The sequence below is a fragment of the Ahaetulla prasina genome, chromosome 3 (genome assembly GCF_028640845.1).
Source record: "Ahaetulla prasina isolate Xishuangbanna chromosome 3, ASM2864084v1, whole genome shotgun sequence".
NCBI classification, from domain to species: Eukaryota; Metazoa; Chordata; class Lepidosauria; order Squamata; family Colubridae; genus Ahaetulla; species Ahaetulla prasina.
Window position 1 is genome coordinate 25,315,187 of NC_080541.1, and position 20,220 is coordinate 25,335,406.

At 35.8% G+C, this 20,220-nt stretch overlaps 1 protein-coding gene across 1 annotated transcript in view; it reads left to right on the plus strand.

Annotated features, from left to right (window-relative positions):
* CSMD3 (CUB and Sushi multiple domains 3) overlaps window positions 1-20,220 on the plus strand; it is a 782,898-nt gene that overhangs the window by 377,413 nt on the left and 385,265 nt on the right. The window contains exons 9-10 of the mRNA XM_058175006.1: window positions 4,465-4,552; window positions 6,257-6,381. Of these exons, the coding sequence (XP_058030989.1) occupies window positions 4,465-4,552; window positions 6,257-6,381 (213 nt within the window). The remainder of the gene's footprint in view (window positions 1-4,464; window positions 4,553-6,256; window positions 6,382-20,220) is intronic.

A 20,220-nucleotide genomic window follows, 5' to 3' on the forward strand; every position in this document is an offset into this window, starting at 1 on the left:
CTTAAAAAGTGAGCCAAGAAATCAATCTATGGTATTACTGTATGTAATACAAAGACTATGAATTCATATTATCAAAGGATGAAAAGTAATTAAATAAATGATACATAAATGATAAAAAATAATTCCTGAAATACTTTCACAATGTGTATAATTCTGTGCTAGAGCACAATATATACTTTGAGATATATCTGTCTGTCTGTCTGTCTGTCTGTCTGTCTTTGGTTATTTGGGTTTTCTCCCACATAAAATTGGAAGTGTCTTGGTGACGTTTTGTCGAAGTCTCATTTGTCATCTTCAGGCTGGTGTTTTCAACTTCGTGCTTCCAGGAGCAATGTGTGATGACAGCTGTTTCTTCCTTTTAACTGCTAGTGGGGGTTTGAACTGATTGGTTGGGAGCTTGGCTGTGCTCTGATTGGCTAGGGGTATGTTCTATTTGGATGGGGGCTTGGTTGTGCTCAGGTTAGTCTGAGTTGCAGGGGATTTGAGTTGGTGAGCTGCATTGCTGTTGTTTGGCTTCATGTTCGTGGTCGTGTCACATCTTCATGGTGGGTGTCAGTCTGCTGCATGTATGGATTGGAGGGGTTTGAATTGGCTAATGATGCAGCTGTGGTCTGGCTTCTGGTCTGTGGTCATGCTTTCATCATCAGTGATGGTTTGAGTCTGCTTTCCATATGGATGTGAGGTGGTGACATCCTGTGTGGCCCTCGTGAGTGTGGGTCTGGCGTCATTCCTCATGTTAGGGACTCATTTGTTGATAAGGGTGGGTTTCCAAATGGTTGGTAGGCGGGAGGTATCATCTCATTTATTCATGCTGTGTGGACGTTTTTCTATCTCGATGGCTTCTCTGATTAAAGAATTCTGATTCTGAAGAAACAGCTGCGATCACACATTGCTCCTAAAACACGAAGCTGAAAACACCAGCCTGAAGATGACGAATGAGACTTCATTGAAATGTCACCAAGACACTTCCAATTTTACACGGGAGAAAACCCGAATAACCAAAGACCTACATACAAACACCCGCGAAAACCTCAGAAAACACACACACACACACACACACACACACACATCTATAGTAAAGGTAAAGGTTCCCCTCACACATATGTGCTAGTCATTGCTAGGGGGCGGTGCTCATCTCCGTTTCAAAGCCGAAGCTGTCTGAAGACGTCTCCATGGTCATGTGGCTGGCATGACTCAACCCAAAGGCGCATGGAATGATGTTACCTTTCCAGCAAAGGTGGTCCCTATTTTTTCTACTTGCATTTTTACGTGCTTTCGAAACTGCTAGGTTGGCAGAAGCTGGGACAAGTAATGGGAACTCACCCCAGTACACGGCAGCACTAGGGATTCGAACCGCCGAACTGCTGACCTTTCGATCGACAAGCTCAACGTCCTAGCCCCTTAGCCACCACATTCCCTATACATACATACATACATACATACATACATACATACATATATATATATATATATATATATAATTCATATATATTTTATAATATATATAATAGATTTATTAGTGTAGAAGCTGTTGTAGATATGACTTAGCAACCCATATAAATAGCATATAGAAAATGCATAAAAATACCAGATAGAAAAAAAATGTGAAATATTTGAAATTTTTAAAAGTTGGGGGAAATATTCAGGGGGAGGGGCTGAGTGTATGTGTGTATTTCTGTGTTTGTGTGTGCAAGATAACAGATGAATTATAGGAAACAGGATTTTACTACTACAGTATTACAGTATAGGTATAAACCATCCTGCTTTCAAAAAGGTTGAATTACATGGGTTCATCTTATAGTGCTTGTAGTAATGCAGGGAAGATTCAGAACACTCCTGATTTCTCTGTTGCCATTTCTCTGTTCTTGAACTATTTTCAAAGGAAACACCCAGACTCAGTCCTATAGCACAGGGATGCTGAGATTCTAAGCCAGAAAATTATAAACAGGGTAGAAGTTTGCTAATACATTCTTAATAAATTATTACTGAGACTAATTTAATACAAATTGGATAAACAAATTGGAGAAAAAAGATCTTTATTCTCATTTATGGTCAGACATGCACAATGAGAGGGTCTACAATTTCAAAGATGAGCCAAAATAACATCTCATGATGTTAAAAATTTTATATTTTTTATCTTTCTGGATCAAAGGTAATCTCAAAATTAGCCATAATGTTGTCACTCCAAATTGGAAACAAACAAAATGCTTTGTACCATTTCCCTTCATCCTCAGGTACCTTAATACTAGCTGTTTAGTTAATCACCTTTTTCCATTATATTTGAACTTCTAAGCCATCATTACAATCCTTCTCTCCTTGGCTCAAAGGCACTGCACCCTAAGAATCTCATCCATAGTTCAGACATTGAGGGGAAAATGCACAAATTGGGCAATGGAAATCGAGAACGCATACGTGTAATGCTATTCTTTTCTCAGTCTATCATGCCTTATTTGTTAGATCTTAATTTGGTCCTAGTAACCTTGTCACCTATGTGATCAAAAGGTTACATCACAAGGTTTTGTTTTTCCCAGCAATATTTTATAGATATAGATATAAACACAATTTACTCTTGCCATTGAGTGAATGATAAATTATAAAATAGATTTGCTCCACAGTGGTACCTGTGATTTTATTTTAGAATAGGAGAGAAATAGCTATAGTGTTTTCTAACTGTGAAGTATAAGTTAATTAATCATTAGTATTCCATTGAAGGATCTGAAGGAGCAGCCTGGCAGCAGACTGTCCTGCGGGCGGGGGGAATCTATGCTGTCACTAAGAATCAACACCATTGTGACTGATAAACGGTATATAGAGAGAGACTGTTAGACTGTTATCAATCACAATAGTATTGACTTTCAGTTACTATCTATCATCTTTCTCTATCTATCTGTCATATCTATTAAAAGGAAAGAGGAAAGGAAATAAAAAAAGAAAGGAAGGAATTTCCGATCCCTTGTTCATCATTTGCAGAAATAATCTTAAAATGATGAAATTACTTGGAAGTAATTTGTATCCGAGCAGAACAATACTCTTACCATTACCACCTCATATTTTCTTGGGTAGCATTAAAGTATAATGAGTTGTGCAGGTCTTCAAAAGTTACCACTGCCAAGAGGCATCTAGAACAAGAGAGATAGGGGGAGAGGGACAGAGAGATAGAATAAACTAGTATCTTGAAAAACTGCTAGGAACAGTATCTCGATTATTATTTTTTTGCCACAGAACAGCAGATGCAAAACCGGAGCAGAAGCACCTGGCTCTCTCCTCTCAGCTCAGAAGCTAAGCACATTTGAGACGAGTTAATAATTGGATGGAAGATAACCTGGGAAAAACAGAGCTGTCCAGTTAATAAACTTCTCAGAAGAAAATGGCAAAGCAGCCTGCACTATATCGAAGACAAATGCATGGACTTGTCCATGAAGTTACAAGAAATCAAATTGTATTGTAAAAAAAAAAAATGCTTGTATTTGAGAAAATGATCACTACTATTATTTTAAATAAATAGGTTGTATATTATTATATGTATTTATTAATCACATTTCTCTGGTTGCCCATCTCACACAAAGCAAAGCTGGGCAGTGGTTATAGCAATTGACTAAAACAATAAGTTAATAAAAACGATCATTAGAAAAGGATAATCGTTTTATACATTATAATAATACATTATGAAAAGTAGTTATTAAAATAAGAATATTATAAAAAAAATATCCCACTTCAGTAAGCCCGTATTTACTTTAAGAATGTTTCGTCAACATAGCATTGGCAGAAGATAAGCACTAGAACTGAAGACATCAGATATAAAATGACTGTTCTCACAACTGCTTTTAAAACGCTGGACATAACATTTTGGCCTAAGGAAAACCACATTGCTGAACTAATACTCTTATAAAGTTGGATATCAATAATATGTCCCATTTTTTTATCCCTAATATCAGAATATCAGAAGATTTTGGACATTTTATCATTTATTAGCCATGGTGGAACAGTGGTTAAAATGCAGTACTGCAGGCTACTTCTGTTGATCACTGGCTGCCAGAAGTTCAGCAGTTCGAGTCTCACCAGACTCAAGGTTGACTCAGCCTTCCATCCTTCCGAAGTTGGTAAAATGAGGACCCAGATTGTTGGGGCAATGTATTGTCTCTGTAAACCACTTAGAGAGGGCACTGTGAAGTGGTATATAAGTCTTAAATGCTATTGCTATTAGGTATTCAATAATGCCAGCTGTCTCATAATAAATGGTGAAAATTAAAGTTTAGAATCAATGTTTAGCTTTTCAGTATTCAAAGAAATAACAAAGACAAACTCATATTTGGCTTTTCTTTTCCAGAGTACAAAATGTGTACTAAAAATAAAAAAATCTAGCTCATTAAGGTAGCAGGGAGAAACTCCAACAATAATCTACATCTTTTTTCTTTGATATTTTAAGATAATTCCTAGCTGTCTATGTTTTGTTTTATTTTGCAGTAAATGAAGGAGGTATCAAACAGGCATCAAATTTGTGTCCAGATCCTGGAGAACCTGAGAATGGAAAACGAATAGGCTCAGACTTTAGGTAATATTTACAAACCAAAACTTCAAATGCATTAGCAGGGGTGAGTTGACTCATGAATTCTCCAAGTTGAAATCCACAGGTCATAAAGGGGTCATAATTGCCCACTCCTGCATTAGAGTGTTATCTTTAAAATTAATTGGATATATCTCACTCCAAAGATGAACTTGAATATGATCGTGAATGTTGTACTTAAGTTGTCATCTATGCGTGTATTTAAAAATCTGATGCTTTATGGGGTAGTCCTTGACTTTTGACCACACTCTGAGACCAGAATTGATGTTGCTAAACAAAGGGAGTTATGCACAATGTTATGAACTTTTTTTATCACAGTTGTTAAGCTAATCACTGCTTGTTAGTCAAATCATGCAGTCTTTAAGCGAATCCATCTTCCTTGATTTTGCTTGTCAAAAGTTGGCTAGAAAGGTCACAATCATATTTACAACGGCTGGGATGCTGCAGCCATTGTAAATATATGCTGGTTGCCAAGTGCCTACATGTGACTGTGCTGAGATGGATCATGTGACTATGCTGAGATGGTTGTATGTATGAGGACTGATCATAAGTCATTTTTTTCCAGTGCCATTGTAACTTTGAGCTGTCACTAAATGATTCAGACAGCCATATTAAGCCATAGTAAATCAGACAGCCATATTAGGTGTAGCAATTGAAGGTAATTCATTTTAGCATTATGGTTATGTAGCATGCATGTATATGTAACTCCATCAAGAAATATAACTCTAGATTGAAACAGCTTTTGAAGATATAAGACCTCAATTTATTCATCTGGAAAGAAAAGTTGATCAAAGGAATTAATTTGTCACAGTGTAAATTAACAGATTTCATGTATTTTTGTTCATGGGTATTTCTTCCAAATCACCTAATTTAGGTATGCACACTGGGGAAGCAAGTTTAGTTTATATTAGCACTTCTTCCTGGGTAGATTAGTCTAAGATGACAATATCAGTGGCTTATTTATGTCTTTAAATAGAGTAATATAGTAATACTCTTTCAGGTTAATTCTGAATATATATTTCATTCTGGCAAAGCACAAGGATGATTATTGTTTCAGGAAGTAAACAAGCCAACGTAAGTTATTATCCAGGAAACTGCTCAAAAACATTTTGACATGGTTTTTGTTTTATGAGGTGTCTCGAAATATCTGCAAAGACCCAGCACATGGATCACTCTGATTTTAATGGAAGATCAGTCTGTGAGACCTTCACATTTCCACCTTGTGTTACAGACCCATCGGATCAGTATGAAGTAATGCTATAGTCACAGACAAGCTGTCTTTATTAATATGAGACTTTTAAGTACACTTAATTAAAAGGTTACCATATTTGAATGAGCATCATAAATCTATCTGTTCTCACATTTTAAAAAATGAGATAACTTTTTAGATAACATAAAATCGTTTATGAACAGCAAACATATCGATTAAAAGAGGAACATGTTTTGAGTTTCTCATTAAATAAATTAAACAATGGCAGAAAAAGAGAATGTTCAAATAAATCCATATAAATATGTAATACTAAATTTTCATTTGTTTTTAGATATTTCTTCTTTTTAAGACAAACCAGAACTAACTTTTACCTTAAAAGGAATACTAATAGGATAAATGTAATAAGAGATTATTGAAAAGATTCATATAAACTTTGAGAAATATAGTACATATTAATCTGCTTTTAATGTGTTTAATTTTAGCTTGGATTCAACAGTGCAGTTTTCTTGTGATGAAGACTATGTGCTACAGGGGGCAAAAAGCATTACCTGCCAAAGGATAGCAGAAGTTTTTGCAGCATGGAGTGATCACAGACCAGTGTGCAAAGGTAAAATATGAAAATCTGTATTCTTTCATGCCAGTTTTCTGCACTTTTTTTCATGTCGCAATAAGTAGGGTATCTTTAAAGCTGGGGCATTGACAGGATGGTTAAAAAATGACAGCGGATACCATCTTGACTTTTCTGACATATATCCCAGTTTATGAAAGCACTCCTACTGGAAATTATAGTTGAAATAAATCCTATTATACTTTTCTATGATCAAATTGTCTTCACACCTTATTTATTAATTAATTAATTAATTTATTTATTTATTAAATTTACCTTCAAGTATTATTGGTTTATTTTGCCCAAACAAAAACAAAACAGGGAATTTATTCCAATTTTTTGTTTCATTTGGTATTGCTCATGTCTTCTAGGTATAAGGAATTTTGCTAGATGGTTAATAGGCTTTCTTAGCTGGGTCATATAGTTAAGTAAATATCATTACATATCTCCTTAAGTGAAGACACTATAAAGCTTTAAGAGAGGCAGAGAAAAAAATGTTAAAATTCAGATTTAATTCCAGAATTTCTTCAATCCCTTCTGATCTCCAAAGTTGGGATATAGCTAATGCATAATACCCTCATTTCCAATCACTGACTTCTCTTCCATTCCTACCATAACCAGGGAGCAATGGTTCAGTCTAGCTTTGCCTGCTGCCAGGAGTTAGAGCCTGATTGCCTCAAGATTGCCTCAGACTTCTTCTGAAATTGGTACAAGGAGGACCCAGATTATTGGGGGCAACATGCTGACTCTGTGAACCACTTAGAGAATAAATCTAAATGTTTTTGCTATTAACATGTAAAGTGACTATTTGGACATTCTCGGACAGTTTTTCAGAAATATATATTCCTTTAAAAAGTCACCAGGAAAAATATATATATTTGCTTTTATGGTGTGCTGGACAATGTATCCTACTTGTTTTGTTATTTTTAAAAAAAAAAAAAACACTTCTCTTTCTTTCATAAAAACAGCAGGATTGTTCTTAAAAGAAAACCAGTGAATCTTTCTTTGTTTAACTTGCATACACAAATTTATATTTTGTGCAACGCAGAAACTTTCATCATATGTTCCTCTTTAGATGTTCATTTTAAGATTTGGCTTAACATAAAAATTATATTGTATTGATTCACCTGTATATAAATAAATAATACCAATATTAATTAGAACCAATATCCCTATTCTTTAAAAATCTAAGTAATATAACTTTTAGAATGTTTTTGAAATAATATCACCAAGAACATCACCAAGAAAATAGAAGCATGTTCTTGAATGAAATATATCCTGTATTTTTTTCCTAATAAAAAGATAACATTCTTAAAATACAATTTTCCATGCAGTTCTCAGACAGTATATGGTTATTGACTTCTATTTATGCAAAAACAGGGTTTTATTTTCCTGTGTTAAAACCTTGCAGGTTTATTAGAAACATGCTGTGCTCCTTACACAATTTGTTTTTATATGTGATTTTCTTGTTCAATAAATCAGTTCTAATAAAATTTTATGGCTGTATAATACAGTGCTCATCAGTTACTTTTAAAATGATATAAAAACAAATTTTAAACGAGTGGTAGCAGTTAATATTCTGAAGTACTATTTTATTATAAATACAGAACATTTCAGCTGTATGCTTGATTTTAGTTTATCATTTGATAACACATCCTGCTGTATTATTGTTTCTTTCATAGCACTCATTTGGCAGTTATAGGCCGTGATTACAGATATTTTTTTTTAAAACCAACCCTTCTATTAAGTCTTATATGTTCTAATCTTGTAAGAATTTGAGTGTGAACTCCTTACTTTTTATAGGACTGAGTATTACTTTATTGTTCCTACAAATCATCATATATGATATTCTGTAGTATGAGTGAATGATGGTTCCAAAAATGATTGATATACTAAAATGATAGGATTAAATTTGTACTCATAAAGATAAAAAAATATATATTAAAATATAGCAAAGATGAATGAGACTACCAGGAAGACTAAACAGAGCAATTTTTGTTACATATGAACATTACTGAAAGTTAATTAGTGCTGTATAAAGTTATGTATTACCCAGTTTATCTAAGAGTAACTGGAGCCTTCGGCCATAAAATTTTCAATTAGTAAGAGCAGTGTTCTACTTGAAGAACAGATTGATCCAACATTTTAAGTATCTTGCTAACAATAGGTTTTGCAGGCTGTTAGCAGAAAGTAATATTAAAAGGGGGAAGAATCTTCCTGTTACAAGCCATGAGAAAGAATTCACTAACTTTCAAAATAATCTCAATCTACTCATTATTGCAAAGTAAGTGGAGAGCTGCTGGGATTTAAGCATTAGCAGTTTTCACTTAGCCCATAATCGGTGACAGGTTTTACCAGTTCTGTTCTGGGCTTTATGATGTTGAATTCTCCCATATTGGGGGAAAAATGACTTCAAAAGGCAGTCAGCAGATCAGAATTGAAGTATATGGTCAGATTTACTTTTCTCTGTCACACTGACACATATACATGTATATAGGGAAAAAAATGGCTCTATTTGATACTACTTTCTCTTTAATGTCAGTCAGCCCTCTTATCCATTGTGTTGTGAACAATAAGCTTGAGATCTGTATTATGTGGCTTTGCAGACGTATTGTTTACAAAATTTTAATTTTGCTGCAGTATAATTGAACAATAAACCACAAAGATTCCTAAAGTTCAGACTGAATATTTATTAATCAAATTTATATAGCTTCCCATGTCACAGAAAAAAATGACTCCGGATGGTTATGTAAATAAGTAAAATGAATAAAATGAATAGGCTCCACAAGTGTTTCTTCCTCTAAACCAGGGGTCTCCAAACTTGGCAACTTTAAGACTTGTGGTCTTCAACTCCAAGAATTCCCCAGCCAGCATAAAGTCCACAAATATTAAAATTGCCAAGTTTGGAGACCCCTGCTCTAAACAGACTGGTTTTTCATTACCTATTTGAACTTTTTATAGGTAGTGCTTTGTCTCATTTGATTTCACTGGAATCCTTCCTTATAGATCTTTGGAATAATTCTATAAATGGGCAGGTTTTTTTTTTATTATTATTATCATTATTATTATTATATTTTTTAATTTATTTTTTTATATGGCTGTCCAGCTTAATCCAAACTCTGAGAGGCTCACAGCTGAAGGATTTTTTAAAAAATACACATCTAAAATAAAATAAAAACAACAAACAAAACAAAATATAGAGACATAGCTAACCTTTCCCATTTATTTATTTATTTATTATTTAGATTTTTATACCGCCCTTCTCCCAAAGGACTCAGGGCGGTGTACAGCCAGATTAAAAACAGTACAATATACAAATTAAAACAAAAGTTAAAATAACATATTCTATAAATGGCCGAAAATTTAAAACCGTCAAATTTGACCCATAAAATTCATAAATTACCCCAATTAAAATTATTAAAATTCAAAAAGTTTAAAAAATTATTAAGCCAGTCCCGCTTGGATAAACAAGTACGTTTTCAATTCACGGCGAAAGGTCCGAAGGTCAGGTAATTGACGCAAACCAGGGGGAAGTTCATTCCAGAGGGTAGGTGCTCCAACAGAGAAGGCCCTTCCCCTGGGGGCCGCCAGCTGACATTGCTTGGTGGACGGCACCCTGAGAAGACCCTCTCTGTGTGAGCGTACGGGTCGGTGGGAGGCATAAGGTAACAGCAGGCGGTCCCGTAAGTACCTGGGCCCTAAGCCATGGAGTGCTTTAAAGGTGGTAACCAACACCTTGAAGCGCACCCGAAAGACCACAAGTAGCCAGTGCAGACTGCGCAGGAGCGGTGTTACATGGGAGCAACGTATGGCTCCCTCAATCACCCGCGCAGCTGCATTCTGGACTAACTGAAGCCTCCGAGTGCACTTCAGGGGTAGCCCCATGTAGAGAGCATTGCAATAATCCAGATTGCAATAATTATTGCAATTATTATTATTTTTATTATTATTATTATTGCAATTATTGCAATAATCCAGCATTGCAATAATCCATAACACATTCAGCCCATGCCCTTCTCATCGTATTGCAATGCTTGTGAGAAGAGCCAGATTTTAAATGCATTACAAAAAGCTAAAATGATAGGGGTATATTCTAAGTGATATCATGGTTCATTCTATTTGAATACAGATCTGAATGGGTATCTACTTGCCTCATCTTTATCCTGCCTTTGTCAATAATGATAAACTGGTATAAAATGGAACTTTCATAACAAAATGTTTTGAAGTAGTATGTATTGTAATGGGATAAATCATTGTTTTCTTAGAAGCAACAGAACAATTTAACAAAACATATGCAACCAATCCTCAGCTTATGATCACAATTGAGCCCAAATTTTTCATTGCTAAACAAGACAGTTGTTCAGTGAGTTTGCCCCACTTTACAACCTTTCTTGCCACAGTTGTTAAGCCATGAAGTTGTGGAGTTTGCCCTCTACCAAGAGGAGGGCGTCAATTTATTTCCAAAGCACCAGTGGGCAGGACAAGAAACAGTGGATGGAAACTAATTAAGGAGAGAAGCAACTTGGAATTTAACAGTGAGGACAATTAACCAGTGAAACATCAGAACTTGCCATCAGAAGTTGTGGGTGCTTCATCACTGGAGGCTTTTAAGAAGTGACTGGTCAGTCTGAAATGGTATAGGATCTCCTGCTTGAGCAAAGGGTTGGAGTAGAAGACCGCCAAGGCTCCTTCCAGCTCTTTTTTTTTTTTAATTTGAATTTATATCCCGCTCTTCTCCGAAGACTCAGGGCGGCTTACAATGTGTTAAGCAATAGTCTTCATCCATTTGTATATTATATACAAAGTCAACTTAATTGCCCCCAAAAATATTTTACAAGAAGAGTTCTCCATTCCTCTGAAAACAATAAAATACCTTATCCCACCAGACTTGAAATCCTAGGCTTAGAAAACTTGGAATTCCGTCGCCTTCGACAAGACCTAAGTTTAACTCACAGAATCATCTATTGTAATGTCCTTCCTGTTAAAGACTACTTCAGCTTCAATTGCAATAATACAAGAGCAACCAATAGATTTAAACTTAATGTCAACCGCTTTAATCTAGATTGCAGACAATATGACTTCTGTAACAGAATCATCAGTGCTTGGAATACTTTACCTGACTCTGTGGTCTCTTCTCATAATCCTAAAAGCTTTAACCAAAAACTTTCTACTATTGACCTCACCCCATTCCTAAGAGGACCATAAGGCGCGTGCATAAGCGCACAAACGTGCCTACCGTTCCTGTCCTATTGTTTTTCTTTTCTTCTTCCTATATATATACATACATACATATATATATATATATATATATATATATATATATATATATATATATATATATATATATATATATATATATATATATATATATATTTGTTTTCTGAGGTTTCGCGGTGTTTGTATGTAGGTCTTTGGTTATTCGGTTTTCTCGCGTAAAATTGGAAGTGTCTTGGCGACGCTTTCGAAGTCTCATTCGTCATCTTCAGGTTTCAGCTTCGTGCTTCTGGGAGCAATGTGTGACTGCAGCTGTTTCTTCCTTTTTAACTGCTAGTGGGGGTTTGAACTGATTGGGTGGGAGCTTGGCTGTGCTCTGATTGGATGGGGGGGTTTTTGTGCTCTGATTGGCTGGGGGTGTGTCCTTTTTGGGTGGGGGCTTGGTTGTGCTCAGATTAGTCTGAGCTGCAGGGGGATTTGAGCTGGTGAGCTGCATAGCTGTTGTTTGGCTTCGTGTTCGTGGTGGTGCTACATCTTCATAGTGGGTGTCAGTCTGCTGCATGTATGGATTGGAGGGGTTTGAAATGGCTAATGTTGCAGCTGCGGTCTGGCTTCTGGTCCTTGGTCGTGCTTCATGATCAGTGTGAGTTTGGGTCTGCTTTCTGGGTGGATGTGTGGTGGTGACATCTTGTGTGGACCTCGTGAGTGTGGGTCTGGTGTCATTCCTCGTGTTAGGGACACGTTTGTCAATAAGGGCGGGTTTCCAAATGACTGGTAGGTGGGAGGTATCATCTCGTTTGTTCATGCTGTGTGGGCGTTTTTCTATCTCGATGGCTTCTCTGATTATTCTGTTGTTAAAGTGTTTAGTTTGGGCGATAGTTCTGGTCTTTTTAAAGTCAATATCGTGTCCTGTGGCTTTAAGGTGTTGGACCAGGGAAGAAGTTGGTTCCTCTTTTTTGACTGAGTTCTTGTGTTCTTCAATGCGTGCACTTATTCTTCTGTTGGTTTGTCCGATGTATGTGGTGGGGCAGGCAGTGCATGGGATGTTATGTTTGTGGAGGATCTTGCTGATTCTGTCTGTGGTGCCTTTTATATATGGGAGGAGGGCTGTGCCGTTTTCTTGTTCTCTGTCTTGGATTTTAGTGGGGGGTTCTTTTTGGATTAGTTTGGTAATTTTATTTCTCTGGAATCCATTGGATGTTAGTATGTTAGTGAGAGTGTGTAGTTCGGTTTTTAGGTGTTGTTTGTCAGCTAAGCGTTTTGTTCTGGAGATGAGTGTTTTGGCTACGGAGTTGATCTGTGCTGGGTGGTGGTGTGAGAGTGCGTGCAGATAGCAGTTTGTGTGTGTTTTCTTCTGGTAGATGGTGTGTCCTAGGGAGCCATTGGGTTTCCTGTAGACTAAGACATCTAGGAAGGGAAGTTGGTTGTTAACTTCTGTTTCCAGGGTGAACTGTATTTTGGGGTGTAGGCTATTGAGGTGTGTGAGGAAGTTGTCAAGTTTTTCTTTCCCGTGTGGCCAGATTATGAAGGTGTCGTCTACGTATCTGAGCCAGAGTTTGGGTTTGTGATCAGATTTTTCTAGAGCTTGGGTTTCAAAGTGTTCCATGTAGAGGTTGGCAATGACAGGTGAGAGGGGTGATCCCATGGGTGCTCCTTCTATTTGTTTGTATTTTTGTCCGTTATAGATGAAGTATGTGTTGGATAGGCAGTGGTTAGTCAGAAGTTTTGATACAATATAGAAATATGGAATTTGCTTTAAGAATCCGTGGCTTGAAAGAGAATAAAGAAGAGAATTTAAGGGAAATTTTTTCTGAAGTATTTGCTGGAAAAAAAAAAATCCATTTAAGCAATGGTTTAAATGGTGAAACAATAAGATGGAGAAGACTCTTAAATCTCTTAAGAAAAATCTACAAAAATGGGGTGATGTTCTCAAAGTTTTGTGGCATTCGGAATCTATTTTGGCCATGCTTGCTGGAAACTGATAGCAGAATAACCTATCATTATGAAATGGAAAATATATGAGCATTCACCCTAAAGTATTCAAATCACAATTCTGAGAGAAAGAAATCAAGAAAAGGGGTTTCAAATATCCACTCATTGGTATGAAATGTTCTTTCTAATTTACAGTTTTTACCATTCTCTTCTACAACATTTTAACCTAACCTGAACCCCAAAAGCTTCTCTTTGCTTGCTCTGGCACCATGAAAGTACAAACTGTACCAGAAATGAATGGATTAATTTCTCCATTTTTGAAGCATACTGCTGAAATCGTTGAAACTGATATGCATTTACCCCCATTTGCTGAAACAATGTATGGATTAATTCCTTTCATTTTGAAGAAATTAGATTGCAGTGTTTTCAGGGCAGTAATTCTCACCACCATATTAGATCATCAAAGAGCTAATAACCAAATATGCTTAATGATTTGTTTGGTATTTTAGATTATATTTAAAGAAGCAACTACACTGAGTAGTAATCGGGAGAAACAGGCGCTGCTTATTATGTTTAGCTTGCTATCTCAATAGAAGAACATTGATTCTTTAGAGAAATGTATTGACTGTGAAGGTCACTTTTAAAATTTTCTTGGCTTCGGTTTCTCCTTTTTCTTAGATCACAACAATGAAGTTTAAAGGCTATCTCTCCTTTGAGAAACATTATGATTTATTTTGAAATTGATTTATTTAATACGGAAGTTTGTTAGTAAAACTTTTGCAAATGTATTTATTTGATAAAGCTATAACATTCTTCTTTAGCTCTGTTGAAACACATTTCCAAGTAAATGGGTGATCATTGTCCAATGCAAACTTACTGATTTATAGTTATATCATCTGATTTATACAGAACCTTGGTATTCAACCTAATACACAGTTGCTTTCAGTTTTCAGAAAAGCAAAATATACAGTTTCATAATTGAAACAGAGATATTTTCTGGTTCTGCTGCTGAGGTATTGATTAGTCCACTTGAATAGAATATAATTTTTTATTGGCCAAGTGTGATTGGACACAGACGGAATTTGTCTTGGTGCATATGCTCTCTGTGTACATAAAAGAATTACTTTTCTAATTTCCTTAAAGTTGTACCCATATATATTAATATCTAAGAGTGCTAGTTGTCAGAAAACCGAAACTGTGGTATTTCACTTATTGATAAATATAGCAATTTGATTGTAACTGTTCCACTCTGAACCTTGATATGTGGAACTGAGAGAAAGTTTGTATTATAATATCTCCCTTTTCAGATTGCTAGATGCAAATTGCTGGGGTGAAAAAACAATAACTATGCAATAAAGTGTGTAAAACCAGGACAAGAGGAAAATGGTTCTATATAACTTGAAAAATATGAACACTTTCAGAAGTGTCTATCAACCCTATATTGCAAAGTTATATTGTATTCTGCATTAAAATGTAGGGCAAAAGGTAAATTAACAAGTGTAGAACATATATTAAATTTAATGTAATTTCGCTTTTCATTTACTGCAGAGTTTGAAAGTTGTTCAAAGAAATTGGTTGGATTCACCAATTCTATAAAGTATTGGGAAGGGAATTCATCTGTAAAAAAAGCTTGCACAGTTTTAGAAATTCAAAATTATGTGTTCTTCCCTGCAAAAGTTTTAGAGTGCTATTGATGTATAAAGTACCAAAGATAGCAAGTTAAATTCATCATCCCTTCTATTTATAGAGATTTATTCTTTCCTGCAAGCAAAAGGGGGAGGGAAGCAATGTTAACAGATTATTATTGATTTTTCTTGCAGCTGCCCCCCTCAGCTGTATAAAAACATATTCAGTTCCAGAGATTACTTCAGATTTGGCAAGTGAACACTGGAAATATAAAAACTGTATCTTTTTTCCCCTCCCTTGATCTTGCCACAAACAGGACATCCTTACGAAGAGAACAAAACAGAATTAGTGCAGTGGTAACAACAGAAATGAATGAATGTTCCACATTTTCACCATAAAAGCCAAAAAAACCTTTTATTCATCATCTGAGTTCATTTCAGTTCAAAGGCATAATGAAAGTAAGAAAGAAAGAAAGAAAAATGCAATACCTTGGATATTTTTAAAAAATATTAATGCCAACTCCCTCCTATCTACAAATAGGAGGTTAAATAGGAGGTTAAATTCTGAATACAGCTCGCCTGTCTGGAACCCATACCACATTTCAGACATCAATGCAATTGAACGTGTCCAGAAATATTTTACAAGAAGAGTTCTCCACTCCTCTGAATACAACAAAATAACTTATGCCACCGCTTATGAAATCTTGGGTTTAGAAAACTTAGAACTCCGCTGCCTTCGACAGGACCTGTGTTTAACTCATAGAATCATCTATTGCAATGTCCTTCCTGTTGAAGACTACTTCAGCTTCAATCACAACAATACAAGAGCAAACAATAGATTTAAACTTAATGTTAACTGCTTCAAACTTGATTTCAGAAAATATGACTTCTGTTACAGAGTTGTTAATGCTTGGAACACACTACCTGACTCTGTGGTCTCTTCTCAAAATCCCCAAAGCTTTAATGAAAAACTGTCTACTATTGACCTCACCCCATTCCTAAGAGGTCTGTAAGAGGCATGCATAAGAGCATAAACGTGCCTATTGTTTCTGTCCTATTGTTTCCTTTCATTATATCCAATTAATTAGTTATTACATACTTATGCTTATATATATATGTTTATATATTATATAGTTACTTTCATGCTTATGCTTATATATACTGTTGTGACAAAATAAATAAATAAAATAAACAAATAAATAAACAAATAAATGTAACAATGCTTATGGCAATGAAACTTGAAATCTTCAAACATGAGAAGATAATTTTTTGGGACTCAGTAAACCAAAATTATTATCCTCTAGACTAGGGCTTTTCAAACCTGGCAACTTTAAGATGTGTGGAGTTCAAAACTCAGAATTGGAGAATTCTGGGAGTTGAAGTCCACATAGCTTATAGTTGCCAAGTTTGGAAAATAGTCATCTTGAATTAAAGCAGGTTTGCAGTCAACGTGGTCCCTACTGCCCACTAGTGGGCGTTCCAGCTTTCAGGGTGTGCCGTAGGGGTTTTGTCTGATACTGAAGCACTTTCCTTTTTTTAATTTAATGCACTTTTTAAAAAAAAAAAATCATAGCATTATTTAAAAACATTTTCATTAAGTTTTCATAAAATTCCCCGTGACAATTTAAATTTCTGAAAATATACTAGTTGTATCACCCGCGCATAAGTTTAATTCACATTACCTAAGTGAAACTAAATGGCGCTATAGTGCAACCTCAAGCAAGAGCCTCATCCCAGAATAGCTCGTGCATCTCCCCCCACACCACCCAGCTGTAACAGACAAGCAGAGCTGGTAGCCAGCGCGCCCCCACAAACCCAATCCACGATGCGTGACAGGCATGCACAGACAACCATACACGGCGCATCACTGGGGAACCGAGGGGTGGTTAGAAAATTTTACTACTAACAGAGATACAAAAGTGGGTGGTATAAAAAGGTTGACTACCCCTGAGCTAGATCCACACACATTCCAACAATTTAGATAGGTTGTCAGAATCAACTCCAGTAAGGACAGGCACAGTTTCAACAAGGAATGTAATGACTGCTGGATGGATTCCACCTGTCTTGGCTGCGTGCCAAATAGCAATGATCACACATTGTATTTATGAAAAAAAAAACTGCATAAACATTAATTTCCAGAACTACAGAGGAGATGTCTATTGGCAAACCAATAGCCCCATGATTATCTTGTTGCTATAAGACTTTTTGCATGTAACATTGAGTCAGTCTTGAATCCTGGAAACTGTCTGAACAAGTCCCTGGACTTTTCTTGAAAAGATTTCAGAAATGGTTTATCATTCTTAGGACCGAGAGTGACTGAGAAACACATTGACTTTGTACCTAAGACAGGAGTAGAATTCGTCCTCTCTAGCTTTTTAGCCTGATGCCTTAACCACTACACCAAACTGCTCTCTGTTATAAGACTAGATGTTTTTTTACAGGATCCAATCTGTTTCTTATTTGTATTTGTCCTCTCATTTTTTCTACTTTTCTACTTTTCCTTTAATGAAAGACATTCATTCAATGTATCATTTATGTTGAAATTTTAAAGTTTTCTGTATTTATTTTTATTTATTTATTTCTATAAGGTATGGTCAGAAAAATCAAGATGGTATGCCCAATGAGACAATTGAAGCAACTGAATTAATAAAACCATGTATTTCACTAATGTATCTGTGTATGACAACTGTTACCAAAGTTCACATTTATTGAGCTTCAAAAATGTTCTTCAATAAGATTTTATTAAGGGATTTGAGGGCATATCACTGGAGCATTTATCCTTAATAAATAAGGCATGAACAGGTAAGAAAAAAATAACATATTAACAGAGTTGGAAGAAACCTTGAACTAGATCATCTAGTCCAACCCTCTGCCCAAGCAAGAGATCCTACACCATTTCTGACAGATGGCAGTCCAGTCTCTTCTTGAAAGCTTCCAGTGGTGGAGCAGTCACAACTTCTGAAGGCAAGCCATTCTACTGATTAGTTGTTCTCACTCTCAGGAAATTTCTCCTTAATTTTAGGTTGGTTCTCTCCATTGCTTCTTATCCTGATTTTTAGTGCTTTGGAAAATAGGTTGATCCCTTCTTCTTTGTGGAAGCTGCTCAAATATTGGAACACTGCTATCATGGTATTACTAGTCCTTTTTTTCACTACATTAAAGGTAAAGGTAATGGTTCCCCTCGCATATATGTGCTAGTCGTTGCCGACTCTAGGGGCTGGTGCTCATCTCCATTTCAAAGCCGAACAGCCAGCACTGTCTGAAGACGTCTCCGTGGTCATGTGGCCGACATGACTCAACGCCAAAGGCGCACGGAACGCTGTTACCTTCCCACCAAAGGTGGTCCCTATTTTTTTTACTTGCATTTTTATGTGCTTTTGAAACTGCTAGGTTGGCAGAAGCTGGGACAAGTAACGGGAGCTCACCCCGTTATACGGCAGCACTAGGGATTTGAACCGCTGAGCTGCTGACCTTTGATCGACAAGCTCAACATCCTAGCCCCCAAATTACTGCAATTGTTCTTCATATGATTCAGCCTCCAGACCCCTAATTATTTTTGTTGCTCTAGTAGACAAGAAGAATAATGGCTGAAGGAAAGTAGCTTCATATAATTATTTGGAAATGCTTACCTTTTGATTGATAAGTACATATATTGTCACTACCCTGTTGCTTTAATACCAAATGCTATTTTTCTTTGGAAATTGGATTCTTTTCTGAAACGTCTTATGTCTGTTTCTTTCATTAAGGGAAGGAACACTGGGCTTCATTTTGTAGTTATGTTCTTTATGCAGTTGCTATTTTGACTTCCTCTGTACTCTTTTTTAACAAAAAGAAATGTTAAAACATTTGATTTAATGCAAGAGAATCAGAATAATTTATGCTTAGGTTTTATATAAATCTGTATCTGTTTACCCAAACATGAGTTTCATTATTATATTTTTGGTGCTTAATCTCTGAACTCATACAATGTATTTTTTTCCTTAATTAAAACCTGCCATTTCTTTATACTATAGCAGATGGCAGTGACAAAAGTGATTATGGGACATGACTTTTAAATATATTACTTCATAAAACATCTTAAATGCTTTATAAATAGCAACGGCTGTCAGATATACATATGGAAAAAAAAAAGATCTTTCAGAAGAATATCTGAGTTTCCACTGTAGAATTTGGAATGAAATTATAGTTCATAGGTGTTCAATGAAATTTCTAAAATCTGTATTTCTTTTCAATATTGTTCTTTAAAGAAATGTATTAGGCTCAAGGTGTTAAGTTACATGCACCATTAAGCACAAAGCATGAACATAAAGCACCTTCTGTTCACTGGCAGTAGTAAGCTACTTTTGAAGTTTTCTTTTTTAAAATGTCAGAAATAACATATGGTAGTTAGTAGGGTTATCTGCATATCATTTTAAATGTCTTATTACTAGTTTATTGACAATCTTATTGTTTAACAAATTTCTCTATCCCTTGCATTTTAAAGGGGCAGCACAATGGCTCAGCGGTTAAGATGCTGGGCTTATTGGCTGGAAAGTTGGCAGTCCAGGTTCGAGACCCGAACACCACATGATGGGGTGAACTTCCATCTTCAGCCCAGGTCCTGCCAACCTAGCATTTTGCAACTATGCAAATGCAAGTAGATAAATAGGTACCATTTTCGTGGGAAGGTAACAGAGCTTTGTGACATCATGCTGGCCACATGGCCACTGAAATGACTTCGGACAGCACTGGCTCAATGAGCACTGCCACCTATAGTCAGCAATGACTAGCAGAGTAAATCCTGCAAGGACTCATTGCATTTTAAAGCATATACTTAAGACATATTAAAAAGTTAGACATTCTACTTCAATGTCTGGTTGTTCAGTCTTTTCCAGATTAGGTTTCTACTTTTACAGCAGTTACATCATTTTCACATGTCTGTGTTCCTAAGTTCAAGCCATTAATTGGATGACCCCATTACGGTCTTTTTAGTTATTTATTGCAACAAGAAGTCTTAAAATATTTCACTTTTAGTCTAAATACCAAGGACATTGCTGTACATGTTTATAAGTGAATCTGGATGGAATCA